General features: G+C 44.4%; 3 protein-coding genes across 11 annotated transcripts; 1 reads left to right on the forward strand and 2 right to left on the reverse strand.

The window, feature by feature from the left end:
* Nucleotides 1-14: 14 nt before the first annotated feature.
* Nucleotides 15-6276, reverse strand: LOC116431436 (uncharacterized). Of its 3 annotated transcripts, none has more exons than XM_031986862.1 (7): nt 6185-6276; nt 2854-3084; nt 2195-2336; nt 2007-2137; nt 1729-1932; nt 754-1039; nt 15-682 (listed from the first exon to the last, which is right to left on the reverse strand). In XM_031986862.1, exons 1-7 carry the CDS (start codon nt 6232-6234, stop codon nt 383-385), a joined length of 1344 nt encoding a protein of 447 aa, XP_031842722.1. In that variant the 5' UTR covers nt 6235-6276; the 3' UTR covers nt 15-382. The 3 variants fall into 3 exon arrangements, with proteins under 3 accessions (XP_031842722.1, XP_031842724.1, XP_031842723.2); XM_031986864.2 differs by lacking the exon at nt 6185-6276 and adding an exon at nt 3428-3657; XM_031986863.2 differs by lacking the exon at nt 6185-6276 and adding an exon at nt 3325-3428.
* Slik (Sterile20-like kinase) lies at nt 3723-18336 on the reverse strand. 5 transcript variants are annotated; one of them, XM_076372979.1, is made up of 15 exons: nt 18045-18334; nt 17686-17940; nt 15786-16395; nt 15529-15693; nt 15259-15457; nt 15048-15178; nt 14616-14939; nt 14426-14472; nt 13920-13974; nt 13473-13557; nt 13240-13400; nt 12654-13159; nt 12049-12581; nt 9741-11959; nt 3723-7890 (listed from the first exon to the last, which is right to left on the reverse strand). In XM_076372979.1, the coding sequence occupies exons 3-15, from the start codon at nt 15942-15944 to the stop codon at nt 7735-7737; spliced, it is 4740 nt and encodes a 1579-aa protein (XP_076229094.1). In that variant the 5' UTR covers nt 15945-16395; nt 17686-17940; nt 18045-18334; the 3' UTR covers nt 3723-7734. The 5 variants fall into 5 exon arrangements, with proteins under 5 accessions (XP_076229094.1, XP_031842706.1, XP_076229092.1 ...); XM_076372977.1 differs by lacking the exon at nt 3723-7890 and adding an exon at nt 8912-9414 and having other exon boundaries at nt 17686-17856; nt 18045-18336; XM_076372976.1 differs by lacking the exon at nt 3723-7890 and adding an exon at nt 8912-9414 and having other exon boundaries at nt 18045-18177.
* LOC116431440 (NADH dehydrogenase [ubiquinone] 1 alpha subcomplex assembly factor 2) lies at nt 17933-19765 on the forward strand. 3 transcript variants are annotated; one of them, XM_076373004.1, is made up of 3 exons: nt 17933-18133; nt 18681-18815; nt 19251-19765. In XM_076373004.1, the coding sequence occupies exons 2-3, from the start codon at nt 18797-18799 to the stop codon at nt 19568-19570; spliced, it is 339 nt and encodes a 112-aa protein (XP_076229119.1). In that variant the 5' UTR covers nt 17933-18133; nt 18681-18796; the 3' UTR covers nt 19571-19765. The 3 variants fall into 3 exon arrangements, with proteins under 3 accessions (XP_076229119.1, XP_031842733.1, XP_031842732.1); XM_031986873.2 differs by lacking the exon at nt 17933-18133 and having other exon boundaries at nt 19128-19765; XM_031986872.2 differs by lacking the exon at nt 17933-18133 and having other exon boundaries at nt 18705-19032; nt 19128-19765.
* The last annotated feature ends 247 nt before the right edge of the window (nt 19766-20012 follow it).

The raw sequence follows: 20012 nt of genomic DNA on the forward strand, positions 1-20012 counted from the left end.
AACTGTCTCTCGACTCGGTTGCGTACAATATGACTGTATTTCCCTTTTGAAAATAAAACCCTCGTGCAATCGTCTCGAGGCCTTTCCGAGCCCCGTCGACGTTAACCTCTTGGTTACCGTTGGCATCTAAAAATGGTTTAACACTGGAACTACCAAGTGAAAATCACCAATTCCTGATTTATCTTACAATCACCGAGGTCAGAAGCTTCTCTGAGAAATCGTTAACCCCTTGCTGTCACCGCTTGATTTCATACAGTAAACTATCAAATTTTCAAAGCAACAATTGATGCATTATATGAAGTATAATATTAAATATCCAACTTTATAGCTTCACTGTAGGAAATCAAGAGATGACTAAGAGTCACCTCCCGAGTGCAAAGGGTTAATCGCGAATAGCCAACTGAATGGATTCCCCATCGGCGGAGATGACGAGCTTCGCCGACTTGTAGCGCAGAAGGTCCATCATCCTCAGAGCGGACCACTTGTCGTAAACATTCCTGTAAAACCGTGGCAAGCGTTCGAAGCCGCCGGCGTCGGCCAACGAGTCGTTGTACTCCCATTGCTTGTCCTGCAGTTTGTGCGCGTGCCTCTTCTTCGCCGTCTTCAGCCTCGAATCCTCCAGCATCTCCGACCTCGACGGCAGGCTGGCTCTGTTCTCCAGCAGAGCGAGAAAGTATTGCACCTGAGGAATTCGGTAGCGTTTAGAATTCGGACCTTCGGTTTCGCCCGAAATCGAATGTGATGCGCGATTACTTGTACGTGGAACATGGGGAACGGTATGACGACGGTGGGCACGCCGACGACGCACATCGTCGGGTGGTCGATGTTGATCAGATGCTTGTACAGGGGAGTCACGTGGTTCTGGTCCACGCGGATCCCGCAGTTGTCGTCCAGAAACGGGAAGGAGAATTTGTAGCCGGTGCAGAAGATGAGCGTGTCCGCGGTGACGGCGGTTCCGTCCTTCAGGGTGAACCGTTGCCCGTCTACGCGCTCCAGGCCCGCCACTTCCGTCAGGTTCCCCGGGAACGTGCTCTTCAACCTGACCGATTCGAAGCGCGATTGTTCTACCTTTGACGTTTCGACGATAGATTCGCGGGCGTTCGTACGCTTTATGGTTAAAAGCCTATTTCTTCAGATCGATCATAGACGGTGTGTGAAGGACAGTGGATTATAATAGGAATTCTCATAGTTGCATCGATAAATTGAATTGCTATGTTTAAAGTATTCGATTTACTGTAAATTCACGAATTCCATGAATCTAATATTGAGATTCTTAGAGATTCTACGATTTATTCTATCGTTAAAAGCCTATTTCTTCAGATCGATCATAGACGGTGCGTCAAGAACGGAGGATTCTAGTACGAATTCTCGTAATTGCATCGATAAATTGAATTGCTACGTTTAAAGCATTCAATTTACGTTAAATTCACGGGTTCCGTAAGTCTAACATTGAGATTCTTAGAGATCTCTCTACCAACCCTTTGCACTCGAAAGTTTCTCGCTAGAAGTACTCCACGTTCTCAGATAAATTAAGCAACAAAGCTTTTACTCAAATATTTCACGCAATACAAAATTTCATTTAGAACACTAAATGTTCAAGTTCACAGTTTTATCAAATCAAGTGTGACTGAGCGTCGCCTCTCGAGTGCAAAGGGTTCATTCTTACGTCGTTTAGTGCCATCCAAGTTCTCGGATGAGGAAACTATGGCTTTCTTATCCTACTAATACCTTTCGCCGTTGTGGCTCAAGTACACTCGAGCCGCGTGGCCGGTCAAATCGATGCCGATGTCGATCCCGGAAGAGGCTGCTCCCAGCACGAACACGGTCCTCCCCGCGAAATCCTCCGGCTTCCTGTACGCGTGGCTGTGCATCTTGTTCCCCGTGAAAGTGTCCATGCCAGGCACGCTCGGCACGTACGGGTCGAAGTAATGCCTAAATCGTTCGAACAGAAATCATCGTTCAACCCAACGAGCTCATCGCGAGTCACGCGAGTTTCCGGGACGCACCCGTTGCAAACCATCATGGCGTCGTACTCGAGCTCCTCCTCTTCCTTCGTCTTCAACCGTTCGATCCGGACGGTCCACTTCTCCTCAGCCTCCCGAGTGTTCAAGCGAACGGTCTTCACTCGCGTGTTGAACTGCAAGACGAGAAACTTGCGAAATGTCTGAAGCGCGCGTGAATGATTCCGATTTACCTGAACGTGCCTCAGCAGGTCGAAATGCTCCGCGTAATTCTCCAGGTAGCTCCGGATGTCCCGGTGCGTCACGCAGCAAGGCTCCTCGGCGTTCATTCTCGGGTAATCGGGGAAGTTCATCACCTTCGCGGGCAAATTGGTTCTGCGGGAACGGAAGCTGTCAGCTCGGAGGAAAGTCGAGATCCAACAAAATTTGGGTGTGTGGAAAGTCTAATAATTTTAGGGTAGTTTCTTTAAGATTCATTAAAATGTTTCATATTATTCCTGGTGCAATGTTGGAGCCTAGAGTTCAAAGGGTTAAGTTTCGTATAATGCATCGATATGTGAAGTATTTCTATAAAACAGCTTTGTTTCCTAATCGACGTATGTTCATTAGTTCGTTTCAAATAGCATCATCCACGTCTCATTGGAAAGTGTCGAATGTTTCCACTGAAAAGCTTCCGAGCTAATAAAGTTTGATATTTAATATTACACTTCATACAATGCATCAAAGAAATATTGACGTAGAATAGCTCTGTCCGTCAATTCACGTGAATTTCTCTTCGAATCAGTTTCAGAAAATATCGTCTTCGTCTCATCAGAAAATACTGAAATATTTCTAGCGAACTTCGGAGTGCAAAGGGTTAAAGATCGGTTCGTAACCGGGAGTCGAGCCGAACCTCAGATCCCGGTACATGCTCGAGTGCACGGGCAGGCCGTTCTCGTCGAGTCCCGTGCTCTCCGTATAGATCCATGTTCCGCCGACGTGGCTGGTCTGCTCGTAAACGTTCACCTCGAAATTTGAATTTGGCGTCAGGTGTCTGGCGGCGCACAAGCCGGCGGCGCCCGCTCCTACCACGCAAACCTTTCTCTTCCTCGCCGGCTGCGGCATCTGTGCGCTGGCACGCGACCTATTCGAGGCAAAAATCATATAGCATTCGTTAAAACACGGTATATATCCAACGAGAATGCGCATTTCCAAGCGGCACGAACGGAACGACGGTATTTTAATCGGAGAGCTCGAGACCGATCGAAATCTCGCCAGTCACGCTCCGCGCATAAGCTCGACGACATAACTCAACTCAACGTTTACTGTTCAAACAACTCGATAATCATTTTAGCACGCAATTACTAGATGCAGAAACTATTACGGTGGGCGGCGAAAAATCGCGAGGCGCAACGCCCTGTACATCTCTCGAACTTGGGTCGTTTTCACGGGAACCGGAAACGTGCGCGATCCTCCTTGCCACTTACTTTGCTACTCCAAAATAAAACAACGGCCCGTTGCTCGTGGACCGATCACCTCCGCTAGACTATGCAAATCGCTCGGTTCTCCAGCCTTTATATTCGTCGGTGCGAAAGGGAGCAAGGATCTCGAAGACGAATGGAGGACGAGAACGGAGAAAAAGGATGCGGTGGCCCGTTATCGCCGCTAAATTGTCACGATCTTCTCTAAACACTACCGCATGACTGTGTGCCGCGCGATAACGCGGCACGACGATAAGCGAACGGCCTCCTCACGTCGCGAACGAACGATCGTGTCATCAACGAGTAGAAGTAAAATATTTATTGCGTTATTTCTTAATAACATTATCGTGTAAATAATCGTAACATTAGTCTTACGGTCTATATTAATGATCGTGTTGAATCCAGTTATAACCTAGTACTGAGCAATTAATTGTAAAGATTTTATGTTACAGCGACATACATCTTTAAGTATAGATCTCAGTCGACGCGTCATACCACTCAAATGAAAGTTATCAGTTATGTATAAAAAATTATCTCTCTCGCGCGCGCTCTCTCTCTCTCTCTCTCTTTCTCTCTCTCTCGTTCTCTCGCATCCTTCCTCTCCCTCCCTTTACAGCGATTCGTTTAGCAAAACTATAAAAACGTGGGTACATGGATCGCCGGTTTCCGGCGCGACGACGTTGCCGAGGAGAAGATCGTTTTGGTTTCCGTGAGGATCGGCGATTCGCGAGCAAAGGCGTTCTCCTCGAGAATTAAGGGACCCGTGCGCGTCGCCGAGCTGGGACGTCGGTCCCGATCGAGGAGAAAAGTGAACGATTCGAAGAGACCTTCCTCCGGCGTAAGACTTCGCTCTCCCTGTACAGTAATATATGCGTGACAGCAGGCCGACGTAACCGTCGTTCTCGCGATCGTTTCCCTCGCGAGGAAGTTCGAACATGTCGATCGGCTGGACGTGGGACGAGATACGTCGGAAAAGCTTCCGAGTACAGTTAACCCTGCACTCCAAAGGTGCCTCCTGATTTCCTACAGTGAAGCTGTAAAGTTTGATATTTAACCCTTTTAGTGCCAACGATATAACGTCGTGCATCCAATAGCGAGAGAAGCCTATCTCAAAGTAAATTTACAAAACGTTATAAACGGTTCAATTTCATTGCAAGAATTTTTTCTGAATCATGTAAATATTTTTAGTTTGGTTTTTACGAGCTTCCTAAACCTTAGTAAATTCGTCCGGTTATCTTCGCCTGGCACTAAAAGGGTTAATATACTTCATACAGTGCATCAGACGTTCCTCCGACGTGACTTCGTTCTCCCTGTACAGTAACATATGCGTGACAGCAGGCCGACGTAATCATTCCCGCGATCGTTTCCCTCGCGAGGAAATTCGAACATGATCGGCTGGACGTCCGGGACGAGACACGCCGGCCGGTGTCCGGTATACTCGGAAACTCGATTATCGGTTAACAACTTAAGGCTTAGTCCGCACGATATAAACACGCGCACGTTAAATAATCTCGATCCGAAGGGCGAAGGAACACAGTGCCGCGAGAAGACACACACCTTGCCCGAGAGAAGCGAGGAATGAAAGTACTCCTCATCGACGTCGAAATAAATATTATAAACAATCCGATCGATGCTTCTCCGATCGCTGATCGAACGGTCCGCTCGAGTCGGCGCGCGGGACGCTGTCCGATCTGACACGCCGCTCCATCGGCGACACATCGGATGATAGAGGAACCCGACGAGAACAACGTCAGACGTAAACATTCAATCGCAACGAACAGATCAACAATAATCTCATCTCCCGATTCTCCCGTCGTTCACCCGTTCTCAGTCTATCGATCCTCGGTATTTACGGAAGCGATCGGCACGGTTCGCCGGTGAACGCCGACCGGTACAACAGAATTCAATTGAACGGATTCGATTCGCGCGACGGGCATTAACAAAGTGAGAAAAGGAAAGAGAAAGGAGGGAAGAACGAACGAACGATGACGAACCGCTTCGTATCCTTAAATACTGCACGTGCAACGATCCCAAGACGGTCCGGAGAAGAAAGAGGAAGAAGAAACGAGGAAACAGAAAGAATATACTCGGCTTAACAACAAGAGACAAAAAGGAAGAAGTGTGTTATCCCCTAACGTTGACTAAATCAAACGAACCGACGGTTAAATTGATTCGATGCGTCGATTCGTCGACAGCTCTCTCTCTCTCTCTCTCCCCCCTTTCGATTCTATATATTGCATTGTTTCGCTCTCTCCGATCGTCGTAAGTACGATGAACACTTTCGACCGTACGCGAACGATCCCCTGAAGTCCGCGGGTTAAGGCTGTTACGGAAATATCCGAGGAGGCGAGTCCTCCTCTCCATTCCTGTATATATATACATAATGCATATATATATACATATATATTTTTTTTTCTTTTTCTCTCTCCGCGTTTCCATCGATTCTCTCCGCGCGTCGATCAACACTTATAAATTACGATTCGTTAAATCTACGTACATTCTCCGTGCGAGTTCGAACACTCGCCCCGTTGCCGCCGCCCGCGACTCGATCCCGTGCTCCTGAAAAAATGCGTCTACGCGTTCGCCCGGTAACTAGTATAAAAATCTGAATTCTCCTCGCGACGGGGCATCCCGGGCAGCGGGCAACGGGCGGCGTGTTCCGCGCGACGAAAGTCTAATCGTGGCGTTTCCAACTTTCAACTGTAACCGTTACACCGTTCTCAATCGTTCTCGTACCCCAAGAATATACATGTGTCTACATACGCGCGTATGTAAATGTGCTTTGGCAAATGTCCTCTTTTTTCCTGCTTCATTCGACTCGACCGCGATACTCGCGTCGATTCCAACGGGAACCGTTGAACTGCGACGGACGAGTACCGCCGTCGGATTTCCCGTCGAATTTCCCCGGAACGTCGAGCGACGCGCGCTCTGCCGGCGACGGGGAATCGACGACGTTCCGCGGGAAACCAGGAAGACGAACCGTTTCCAAGGTCGATGACGATCGCCGCGAACGACGATAATCGAAATACACTGTACGAGATTCGATTCGATTCGATTTTCTATATAAAGTATGTACAAAACAGAAGGCTCCCTTCGCGAAGGGGCAACACAAGCACACCGCCTCTCTCAGACGGATCAACGCGAGAAACGAGCGAAACCATTCGAGGAAAAACAAGTGACAATGTACAAACGACAAGAGAAAAGGAAGAGAATACGTATGACCGAGAAACGAACAGAAAAACATTTTATACAAATATACCTCTTTACATCTACGGGGTCGCATTAGCCGCGCACGCTCTCGTCTCGACCGCGCGTCGCAAGATCGGATGTCACACTCTCTCTCTCTCTGTAACGTCGTCGGGCTACGTAGCCGCGCAACAAGCAACCATACATTTGTGTACATATTTGGCGTAAACCTTTGATTCGTAGTGTTAAACGGTGTTTATTATTATCCGCTAGAAAATAGATTCGCGTATCTCGATCGATGAACAATCCTATCGGAGATTTGACGGTTTCTTCGAAAGAAAGAAAAACAAACAAACAAACAAACAAACAAACGCACGAGCAACGATCCAGCATCAGGATCGATGCTTGAGCTACGCGGTGATCGAAAGACCGATCGAATCCTTCCGTTCCGCGTTCGAACGGCATCCCGCGAATTCGACGAGCCACGGAGTCACGGTTCGACCGAGCGAAAATATATTATCTCCGCGCACGCACGCGCGCGTTTTGTTTAGCTACGTAGAAAATTGGCTAGGCATCTCTCGAACACGCTAGACACTAGCTCCTCGCGTCGGATCGGACAGCAAAAGTTCCTTCGAATTGACGATCATTCGATCAATGCGCTCGACGCACGTATGCACCTGCGCAACGCGCGTACGCGTAGAAGACGTGGAAATCGGTACGCTCGTGACGCTCCTCTCGAATTCTCGGGAACGGTGATCGGGATTTCCTCGTTTCTCCTAATCCAAACCGGGCTCTGCCATTGTGTCCTCTCGGCGATATCGCGTGGAATTCCATCGCGTCTCGCGAGACCGGCTCAAGCCTTCCGGTGAGCCCGTTTCGATATCGGTTCCGATAAACGGCGCTCCTTTCGTCGACACGGACCGCTGGTCGAAAGTACCGTTCCTCGGGATCATCCAGTTTCTGCTCACGGTGGTCCACTTCGTTCGAGGCGGGCTCGTCCTGACACTCGGCGAGGATGGAGGCGGAGCGGTGACACGTTTCGACGCGGCGACGCGAACTTCGAGAGAGGTGGCACGCTCTCGTGGAAGCGAATCGTTTCGATGATCCGGACTGGTGGTTGGAGCGCGTTAGCCCTCGCTCACCGAGGAGAGCGAACTGCGCGTCGAGCCGGCCGTGTGGTGCGTCAGATCCGGGAGATCCGCCGGCAGGCACAGTGGTATCGCGCTCGGCCCGTAGATCGCCTCCTGCTCCTCCAGCTGCAGAGCGAACTGCTCCTCCAATCTCTGTAACGTGAAGACGGCGATCAGAGAAGGTTTCCCCTCGCGACGGACGGAATCAATGATCACGTTAATAATCTGGTTTATCGATAAAGCGTAATCGCATCGACAAATCTGTTGTTCAACTGACCTTGTTCTCTTTATCTAGGTGGACCGTTCCGAACTCGTGGAATCTCTTTTACTTTCCCCGACGTTTCGTCGGTCGGGTCCTTACTAGGGACGCGTCTAACGCAAGGGTAGCTTTGTTTGCCGCGCGATCGAACGTACACATTTGGAGACATTGAATTATACACGAGAGGCCCGGACGTGTAAGCGTTTACCAACGGACATCGACATTTCACTACTTTCTCCGATGAGTGTACAACATACAGCGATTACCACAGTTTCACCACCGACCCGCCCCTGTTTGTGTTATCGTATGATCGCACCTGTACCTCTCAGACACTGTTACGGATGTAATCGGTATCACAATCGACAAACAGGTACACCGGGGGGAGTTGCGACAAGGTTGGCGTATAGAGTACAAGTCTACGACACGACGGACACGGGACAACACGATTTCAGTGACAATAGTTAATCAATGCGAACAGCCACACGATCGCCACCCTTCAATGCTATAGGACAACCGGAGATTTTCGACGAACAAATTGCAAGCTCCTACCCTTTCAATGGTACATACAGAATGCTCGGTCGGCTTTCGTCGCCGAAGGAATGTAGCAAATGTACAATGTTATAAATTAATGAATCGTCTATAATTACGTGTGTGTGTGTGTATATATGTATATATGTATATATGTATATATATTACTAATTGTATGTTATTCGACCTTCGTGCGAATACCCAAATATTTTCTTTCTATCTTTTATACTTGGTTATGGGAGACATATTAAGAGTCTGTGTGCGTGTGTGTATGTACGTATGTATACACGTGTGCGTGTAAATATATATGAATATATATAACAGTAATGCGCATTAAATGCATATAAGGAAGCAACAGTGAGTAAAGCAAACATGTTATCGTTTAACGCTCAAGACACAAAGAAAAAAAACATTACAACAGAGAAGTCTCAAAATAAAAATTCATTCGTACGTTTAGAAGAACGTTCTATACTGAACCGCTCGGAATGCGATCGAAGATCGTTTTGACAAGAAACGAGTCGAACGATTTTACTTGGAAACTTCTCTACGGGACAAAGGAGTCCCGATAAGGTCGAACGGGACAGGGAGTACTATCTACGAGGCGAGGAGGACGGTACCAAGTCTGGTTTCGAATGACTTCGCGGAAGCATGCCATTTACGGAGCCGGTGTCCGAACCGCCGACTCTCAGCGACACCCTGGGAATGGTGAACGGGGAGGGGGAGGCGGGAGTGGAGCGTGGTAGACGCGGCGATTTCCTCCAGCTTTCGAAATGAAAGATGTTAGAATAGTCTAGAGGCGGGATAGAGAGACCACTGAGACCCGAGGGGAAATAGTCTCGGTAGCGAGCTTCCAACGCTTCCATTTCAGCCGACAGCTCAGCCTCTAACTTCTATAACAGGTAGATTAAGAAGACTTATTTCAGTATGGCCGGTAGGTGTATCGGTACCCTTGGAATTTCAACGATAGATTCGCGTATTTTCCCGTTTCTCTCGCGACGATCAACGATTGATCGCAAGCTTTCAATGATTCTACTTGAGAGACCAGCCGAGGTAATCTGTACAGGGGAGTGATCCGCGCCGAGACGCGAATTCTACGCTCTAAGAGAGAAGAAGAGAGAAGTACAGAAAAGATCGAAGAGAGGGGAAGAAAACGAGACGAGGGGAAGAAGCAAAATCGTGCTGAATAATATTCGAGAGGCGAGTAATCGTCGTTTACCTGTTTGCGAGGCTTCAACTGTGCCTTCCATTCGCGAAGTTCTTTACCGTACGCTTCCTCCAGCTCCTTCAGCTTGAGCGTCTCGTGCTCCATCAGCATCTTCCTCTTCTCGTTCTGGAGCTGCTCGAGCTCTTTGATGGTGGCGTCGCTCTGCGCCCTGACCTCCTCCAGCTGCCGCGAGTGCTTCAGCTCGAACCGCTGTTGCTCCGCCCTGTACCTCTTCTTCTCGTTCTCCTGGAACTTCTTCAGCTTCTCGCGCTCGGCGTCGGGGTCCGGCGCGATCACGGAGGATATCGAGATCCTCATCGACTCACGGAACATCATCTCGCGCGCCTTCATCTCGTTGCGAATCCGCTTCGGCAGGTTCCTGCGCTCCACCGTCTGCCGCTTGACCAGCTCCTCCTCCTTCCGCTGGTTCATCCGCTTCATCTGCTCGAGCTCCTTCTCGTGGCGGATCAGCATCTGATGCCTTTGCAAGAAGAAGATGTCCTTCAGCTGTTTCTTGAGCAGCTGCTGCTTCTCGTGGATGTGCCGCTCCTCCTGCTCCCAGATCATCGCCTCCCGGGCCCGCATCAGCTGCTGCTTCTGCTGCAGGAACTGCCTCTCCATCAGCGCGATCTTCTCCCGGTGGCTGTCCGACAGTCTCCGCAGCGACATCTCGTGGCTCTCGTTCAGCTTGTCCAGGAAGTGCTTCTCCCTTTCCTCGTGCTCCGCCTCGAGCTTCTCCTTCCGAATTTTGAACGCGCTCTTCCGCTTGTCCTTCGGCATCAGGTCCACCTCCTGCTTGAGCAATCTCAGCTCCTGCTTCAGGCCCTCGCGGAACAGCTTGAGCTCCCTCTCCTGCTCGCTGCGGATCTTCTTCGACGCGAGCCTGAGGTCCGCCTCTTGCTGAGCCTCCGCCCGCTCGATCTGCTGCCTCTGCTGGCGGCCGAGCGACTCCAGATCGGTCTCGGCGTTCCGCTCCAGCAGCTGGCGTTCCTGCTCGAACCGCTTCTCCTGCTGGTCCTTGTTGAACTGCGCCTTCTGCGACAGGTCCTGGAACTGCTTCTGCTCCATCTTCTGCAGCATCTTCAGCTCTCTCAGCTCCTGCTTCCTGAAGATCTGATCGTCGTACACTTTACCGTTCTCGTCGTCGCCGTATATCACCTTGGACGTCGTGGTCGTGACCACAACGCCGTCTATCTCGAACTTCCTGGTTCGCTTCCTCGTCTTCTTCTTCAGATTCATCATCTGTATGTCCTCCTTCGTCTTCGTCTGCCGCGGTATGTCGCGAGCGTAATCGGGCTTCCGCCGCAGCACCACTTCCTCTTCCGCCTCCGGCGTCTGTCCCTGGCTTATGTGGTTTTCCTTGTTCGACTCTCTGCTGTCCTGGCTGATCGTCGTGGAGATCGACTCGGCGTCGGAGCGATCGATGCTCTTGCTCGGCGTGTGCGACCTCGTCGAGCCGGACTCGCTCTGCGATCTGGACCCCTCGAAACTGTCCGGAGATATCCTCTTCTCCTTGTACACCTTCGCCGCGTCCTTCTGCTTGATCGTCTTCAGAACCTTGTCGTCGATGCGACCCACCGAGGACTTGTCGCTCTTCACCAGACCGTTCACCTTCTTCGAGTTCCTCTCCATGTCGTCGATGTCCACAGGGTCTACAGTCGTTCCAGCGACTATCATTTTCGTGATCTCGTCCCCGCTGTCGCTCTTCGTGCTCGACCTCTCGACCAGACTCGCGTCGCTCTGCGAGGAGGACGTCCGAACCGCGTCGCGTTTGTTCAACATGGAAGAGTCCTTCACCTGCTCCTTATCCTCGCCGACCGTGACCACGGAAACGTGACTAGTGTCCTGCAGTTCGTCCACGATCGGACTGACGATCAGTACCTCGGACTCGTCCAGCTTCTTGCCGACTCTCTTCGATACGTCGGTGAGAACGATGGGCTGCTCCTGCGGCGTGTACTCTAAACTATCTAAGCTCGGGAACCCGTCGTCGTCGGTGGAACTCTCGTTGACCTGCGTCTTGTTCAACTCGTTCGCGACGATCACGACTTCCGACGTCGGGGACGGGCGACAAGAGAGAGGCGTCGGCGACACGGCGTCGACTAGTACCGGAGGGTGTGTAGTCACGACTGTCACCTGACTTATGTTGCTCGCGAGGCTGTTCGATAAATCTGGACTCTCGGCCGTGATCCGGACGGTTGATGTGTTTGGACGTATATCTTGGTCGGTTTTTCCTACGAACGTTCACAGGCATTGAAATATTCAAGGTCACTCGTTAATCTAGAATATATCAAACAATACAACAATAGATATCGTATCTTACCGGTAATGACAACCACGTTATCCCCGCTGCCTCTTCTCGACGTGCTCCTGCTTCTAATAGGCGTTGAAGTAATTACCGAGACATTCACCGAGGAACCTCTCTTCTCGTTGTTCGAAGCATCGTTTACGACGTTCTCGTGACTCTGCTCCTTGCTCAACCATTTCTTTTTCTCCCGTTTGCCATCGAACTCGTCCGAGAAGTTCTCCAACGAATCGTATCTAGAGGACCCCTCGCTATGACTTTTAACGACAGACTCGGCTTTGCATATCCCGTAATCTGTCTTGATGTTTTCGGTGGAGCAAGCCTTGATAATATTCTTCTCGGACGACACCATCTTCGGCGTTTCCCGGCGCGTCAGTGTCTCCAACGACGGAACGTTCATTCGCATTTCAGAGTCCATGGAGAATCGTTTCTCCAAAACCGCGTTTAACTTCTCCTCGACTGACTTCCGTTTCTCCTGCAGACTCTTCCGGTTCTCCTCCGTTGAAGACTGTCGTTTCGCTTGTACGTCGACGCTGGCTTTTTTCTCGGCTCTGAAAATAACCGAATTTCAGTATCAAAACTTAAAAAAAAAGAAAAAATACTACCAATAGAAAAACACGCACCTGTTTCTTTCTTCCAACGACGACTGTTTGTTGAACACCGGTTTCGTCCAGTCCTCCGTCAGTTCTGGCCTAACGGGGGCGGATTTTCTCTTCTCCTCCAAAGTCAATTCCACTTTCGACGGTGGATTCACCTTACCGTCCATCGATTTCTGTCTCGTGTCTTTCTTCGCGTGATCCGAGTGATCCTTCTCCCTTTCACTGATGCCTGTAATTTTCTCTAAACTATCTTTAACGCTTTGCTTCTCGTTGTACGTATCTACATTCGTTTGCTCCCTCTCCGCCGTCTCTCGACTCTCCGATAACGCGTTCTTTTCTCGTTTACTCTCATCAGTAATCTTACATTGATCTAATACCTCGACGGTACTTCGCTTATCGGAGCTCTTCGAGTGACTCTCCTTATCCTCGTTTTTGCTGTCCTGACGCATAGGAGGTGGAGGAGGAGCAGGACCCTTTTCCCGAGATACTCTACGTTCGTTTACTTCGCTTGTACTAGGGGGTTTAGGTGCCTGGAAAATGGATGCGTGAAGAATATTATCGATATTCGCGTGGAAAAAGAAACTATCGGCAATCAATGTAAAATAAGTACTTGTTTCTTCTCAACGGACACAGGTATATTCTCTTTAGATTCCGCTTTCCGTAGTTTCTTGTTCCTGTCCTCCTTCTCGCCATCTCTGTTGATCTCTCGTTTGTGACTCTCCTCTTTTTTCGCAGATACGGGTGATGCAGCAAGATTTTCTTTTTCAGAAACTAAAAGACCGTTGATCAATTTGTCAGTTTGCGTTCTTCGCGCATAATTGCCGTATGAAAATGAAAACTTACTCTTAACATCAGCGTCACTGCGCATAGATGCAGAGTCATCTCCGAGTTGATCCACCTCCAGAGGAAGCTGAGATGTGCGTTGCTCCTGAAATATTTATTTAGATTTTATTCTCGCGGCGAGACACGTTGCTCGGTTATACTCTTGTTACACTGCCTGTGTCAACGAAAAAATATAGTTTCTATCGTGGAGATGCGTCACGTTTCAAAGACGTTAGATGTAATGTAACAGAAAAATTACTGCATATGTCGATGTGAAAGTAAAAATTGTCCAAGTAACAGGTAAATGTAAATATGGTACATTGAAAATAGCTTATGCATCGCAGTCTGAAAATAAAATAAAGTAGCGAAGAATTATAATAATGAACGGTACGAACACAATAATATATATATATATATATATACACATAGAAATGAAATTAGACAGCACTTATTGCATAAGCTACTGACCTGACAAACGCAGGGGTGATGGGGCTGGCGAGGCCCAGGAGAGCCGCATGCACAGCCAAATTACCCAAATTACAACATATTTAGTAAGGTTTCGTTAGATTAAATGTAAAGGAGGAAAATGAAAAATATTCCATAACATTTTTTCAAATCGCGATCGGTCCTATACAATGATGTGCGACAAACAAGGAACATAAAAATTAATCTAAAATGTTCATTCCGTTTAAATGAAACTAAATTCGATATACTAATTTGGCAAATTAAGAATAGAACGTAATTAAACACCAAGTATTGCGTGCACGAACTTTCTGAACATTTATCATGCATGACTATGAGATGTATTGTTACATTGTATTTGTAAAATTTCAATGAAACGTATCAAAAAACCGCACGATTACCAATTCTTTCATAAGACTCCTAATAGAACGTTTCCCAAATTTCTAATTACTTAAAAAACAACTAATGCATTTGCTTGTTGCAAAGTGTGTATTTCATTTGAAAGCAGCTTACCAATCCGCTGATACTGTTCTCTGTGTTTTTTCGCCATTTTTGCCTTCTATCAAGATGAAAGCATGTAACAACGTATGTACATACATACACATATGCACATGTATATATTAATTCTGCTTATAAGGTTTTCATATTTTTTATGGGATGACGGCAAATGGCTGTTAGTATTAGCCGGAAAACGAAATTTACCTCTGCCTCCTCGTCGACCAATTCCTCTTCGACGACGTCGGCTTTATACTCCAATAACAAGTCCCTGATCGGTTTCGAGTCCAAATTCCGATTTATAAACGAATGCTTTAACAATTCGTCGGCTGTAGGTCGTGATGTTGGATCTTTTATAAGAGCCTTTGCAATAAAATCATTGAAATCTTTGCTCCATTTTCCAGGCTGTTCGAGTTTCGGCGGATCACTCTTTTGTATTTTCAGAAGAACTCGCATCGGTGACATTTCATGATTCGGCGGCTCCATTTGCGCAAACTCAATTAGGGTAATCCCAAGTGACCAAATATCTACCTATACACCATTAAAAGCAATATATATATATATATATTAGAATTGCTTGAAAATCACTTACTAGATCATGAACATGTAAAATGTATAGACATGAAGTATATTGCTTACTTTGAAATCATAAGGATTATCTCTAAATGTTTCACATAATACTACTTCCGGTGCCATCCAATACGGTGTACCAATAAATGTATCATGTTTCTGTAGTGTATGTTTATTTTTCGCAGATACTCCGAAATCAGCTGTAAAATTAAGCAATCTGTTAGCTTTCTTTTAACTTATAAATTGGAAAGATGGGATATTTATCGTAAGAAAAATTTACCAATTTTTACTCCTCCAGCCATAGTTAACAAAACATTTCCTGCTTTTAAATCCCTGTGAATTACTTTAGATTTGTGTAAAAATGCAAGACCTTTAGTCATATGTTGACATATATACGCTATTTGTGGTTCTGTTAAAGCTTTCTGTAATTCTACCATTATTGAATCAACAGCACCACCATCGCAATATTCTATTAACATCTGCAGATTCAAACAAATTATCACATAAAACTCAACTATCCTTGCGCATACTATGTAATCCAAGAACATACCCATAGCTTGCCCTCAATAAAATATGCTTCATGCAATTCAACAACATTTGGATGTTTACATTCTGACAATATGTCTATTTCAATCATGAAATCACTGAGATCGTCTTCTCCTTCCAATGCACACATTTTAGCAGCAGCAAGCTGATGCGTTTGTTTATGTTGTGCCTAAAGAGATAAAAGAGACCATTTAATAATTAACTGTTCAAATTGAAGTTATGTATTAAATATTAACACAACAAAGAAGTCTGTTACTTTACCTTATAAACTTTGCCAAATGCTCCATCTCCAAGTTCACCCACCATTTCCCAGAATTCTTCTGGGTTACAATCCATTTTAATATTATTATACAACTTCTTCTTTTTTGCATCATTACCACCAAAGTGGAATGCTTTCTTTAAATTCGATAAGAATGACATTTTTGCAACACTTTTTTAATACATTCACATGTATAAAAACTGTAATTCTTTTACATTATGTTATAAGATTCAATGGTATTACCACTAATAACAAGTATCTATCTTAATTTTGCACTTAAACATAAACTTATGCAGTGCATCGATAATGCATTGTTATATAAAACAATTGTAAGATGCATTAAATCATCTTTTTCGCCTTAAATGTAGCCTTTCATACTTCTTATCGTATTAACGTGTTTTCTACCACAATAGAAAATGTCTTAAGGAAACAATATTGTTTAAATCCCCATTCGATACCAGGGGATTATACCAAATCTCTCCCGCATCTTGTAAACCTATAGTCGATGTTCAGTAATTAATACACCCATTGGTATGATCAGTAGTAATGCATGCAGCAAGAATCAAACCCATCATTAATTATCCCTTATTTTCACTTTATTTAAGCACGAAGCTGAAATAAAAAAAGGATTAACACAAATTACTATTTTTAACATAAAATAGAATTCAACTAATAGAGAGAAGTAAAGTGTTTCGCTACTTTCTTTCAGAATAAGGTCTGTAATACTATACAAATTCCATTGATAGAGAAAACTGGGACATAGCTAACAGAACAACATTCCAACTAAAGAGACCTCTAGTTTTATATACTATGGCATAATTTTGTCTGAAATATATTACAAAATTAACTCTATTATAAATCATTGCAACAATTACATAATTCTTTCTCCAATATATACATATATATATATTGTTTTATATTCATGATTTTTTTTTTGTTTCATTTACTGACCTTGAAAATATAACAATAATCATTCTATAAAATGTACCAAAGATAAAGATAACACGTTCACGATAAAAATATAAGCTATCAATGAGATAAATAATATAAAAATATCATGAAAATATTGTCAAACAAGAAAATTAAAAATCTATAGTTAACAAAGTGAACAAAATTGACATACGCATCATCTTTTGTTTTTATATTTTATGCAATTTCAATTAACTATTTCCAACTATTAATTTTCTTAATATTTCGAAGAAAATCTTTATAACGTGGATAAAAGTATATTTTATAATATTCTTCCATACTCCGCGTTATACCTCGTATAAAACGATGCTCGATTATGTGCTACATTTCCCTGCGTATTTATCATTGATATTTATTTCTCAAAAAAAGTCAAATTTATCGTAGTTAAATCCGTTTCCGAATACAAGATAAAACTATATATAGATCGATAAGCGTAAGATCATTGGAAAATTCGTCCCACTGGAAAATATAGGATCGGAAATCTGTTAGAAATGTCGAAACTACGGAGTCACGAGATTGACACAATTTTGACAAGTAATCTTCAGCCGTATCTGTCCGCCATCGTTTTGTAAATACACTTTCCCCATCTTCCATGAATTGGAAAAGCATCAACGATCAGGCTCGTCGAGACGAAACCGACTGACACGAATTGAAAATCACGTCCAGAAAGAAGACAGCGTGCAGACGCATTTGAAATGCATCGATGAAATTTTCACGAAGTCATCTATGCTGTTCGTAGCCTGCCAAAGCCGATACGTGTTTCTCTCGACACGCAAGATGCGATAAATCGTGAGAGAGTATTCTCGTTTTGATGACACGAAACGATCAGGCAAATGTGTCCCTAATCGTTGCCGATACGAGCATCACGAATGATTTTTCAACGGGGCAACACAATTGTCGAAAAAAAAATCTGTAGACACATCCTCTGCTCACCTTCTCTTTTAATGATCCACCGTTGACGAAACGGGCACACTTTGTCTTGGTCCGTAACCATTGACGATCCACTGAGAACCTTATTTCACACGATCTCACAAACTGTATGTATCTTCGAGAATCCCACTGTTCATCACCCAAAAATAGTCGAGGAAACGTGAAAAAGGTATGCTGAAATCAGTAAACTAGACGGACCCGTACGTACACGGCCATTTTCAGTAGCACACGCACATAACACATTGCATCGTACCACGCCTGGAAGTGACGTAACCAATCGGCAAGTGTGCCTGTGTTCTGCGAGAGGCTCTCCAGCTTATAAACGCAAAAATGCATTTTAAATGCATTTTAAAAAAAATTACCTCTCGATATATTCCGTAAAGCGTGTAGGCGGACGGTAATTCAATCGTACGGATGATCAGCCAACGTTTAAAACTCAACTACCGTCGTTGTAGGCGCCATTGGGTTAAATCATAATTTACACTCATAGAAATATTCGTTAGACGTTCAACGGGACGGTGGAATTTGATTTTTCCTCTCGCGACTCGGTTTTACGTTAGAAAAATTAGTCTGTAGTGAAAGAAATGTACACGTTAATGTCCATGGCTGTCCACGGAAGAAAATTCGTATTCGTTATTAAATTACGGAATTGATTTCACCGACGTGCTCTTACCTCTGCGGAAACCTTTCAATGCTACACAATCTCATTAGCGTCATAAAACAAATTTACATTCTGCGATAGAGCAGAATTTTCTTGAATTTAGTGTACCCTTAATCCTTTATGTTGCGCAGAAGTAGCACGATACGTGAAATGAAAAACATTGTACACGGTTACTTTCTGCGTTAACGGAGCAGTAAAATAAAACACCAGTTCAGAGATATATCGAATTAAGATAGATCTTTCGCATTGAGGACGAATCAAACTTAGAGAAGATACATTTCAATTGAAAAAAATAATTGAAAACTTGAATATATAGTAATCCAACTTTTCTTGTCAGGATAACCAATATAATAAAATAAATTACTATTAAAGATGGAGATTATCGTAGTAGATGATTACACGTGACACGCACCGCATAAAATGCTTATATACAGTGACCTTGTTTAGAAAGAAATGTGCAATTGTTATATAGGTAAAGTACTTAGCGTTTTATAAATATTACGTTTTGAAAACTCTAAAAATGTTGTTCACGGTAAATCACGGTGGATGACTTGCTCGTCGCAGTTGTCGAAACACGACCAACTACTACCTATTCACGGTTGTTTGAATGTGTGTACTAATAGAAGTTGTTCTAACTTGTAATTCGTGCTTCAGCAAAAATTAATTTTAGTGTACTTAAAATAAAACTCGTAAGTATCGTAGAGTATCAGTCACTTAAACTCTTAATTGTTTCATTACTTAACCAATTTGGATTCAAAATGTTATTTACATATTTTTGTTTTAGCTTAAGTTTTTCTAACAAAAACACCTAAAATGTCTGGGAAAGAGCGAAACTTGTTACTAATAGTTTGGAAACATTTCGTCGCTTCTTTAAAACCATCAAGTGTACAACGTTCCAAATTGATAGGTGAAGATTATTATGGTACAAAGTATTATGAAAGTACCTCTGCACGAAGAAAAAACGCTCGTTATTTTATACCGGTAAACAAAGAGGATTTCGAGCAAGAAATACCTGTGGAATGGGAGTCTTGGTTAAGATATCGCAGGAGAGATCCACCTACCGAAGAAGAAATAAAAAAGAATTACGATATAGCAATGATGAAGAAAGAAAAAGCCGCAGAAATAGCAGTTAAATTTGGAACTGATAAAACACCCGAGGCACTTCCTGCAGGAAAGGGACAAGAATCGTTTCCCAAATACGAGGAATATACAGAGAAACCGAAATAACGATGTTAACAGTTCTAGTAGTAACTAATTTAACATCATCTGATCGTGTACAGATGTAATTAACTCATTTAGTAATTAAAACCAATAAAAATATGTAGTAAATATGTACAAATTTTATTATAACATATATTTGTATTATGATGTATAATTTATGTATTTATTGTTTGTATGAAGTATAGTCTATATGTAAAACAATTTATTATATCCTACGTTTCTATACATATACATTTAGGTATTTTATTGTGTATATCATCAATTGTACCTTCAAAACATAGTATTGATGAATCGACGCGATAGGAAATCAGTATTGAAACTATTTATATAAATGGAATATCCTTCTCCTTACAGAACTTCGATGATTACGATTGAAATTTGAGCGCTTTAATAAGTATAGTGATTTCCATGTTTCTTCTGGATATCTTCTACAAAGTATCGAAACTGT

This window comes from Nomia melanderi, chromosome 13 (genome assembly GCF_051020985.1).
Source record: "Nomia melanderi isolate GNS246 chromosome 13, iyNomMela1, whole genome shotgun sequence".
NCBI classification, from domain to species: Eukaryota; Metazoa; Arthropoda; class Insecta; order Hymenoptera; family Halictidae; genus Nomia; species Nomia melanderi.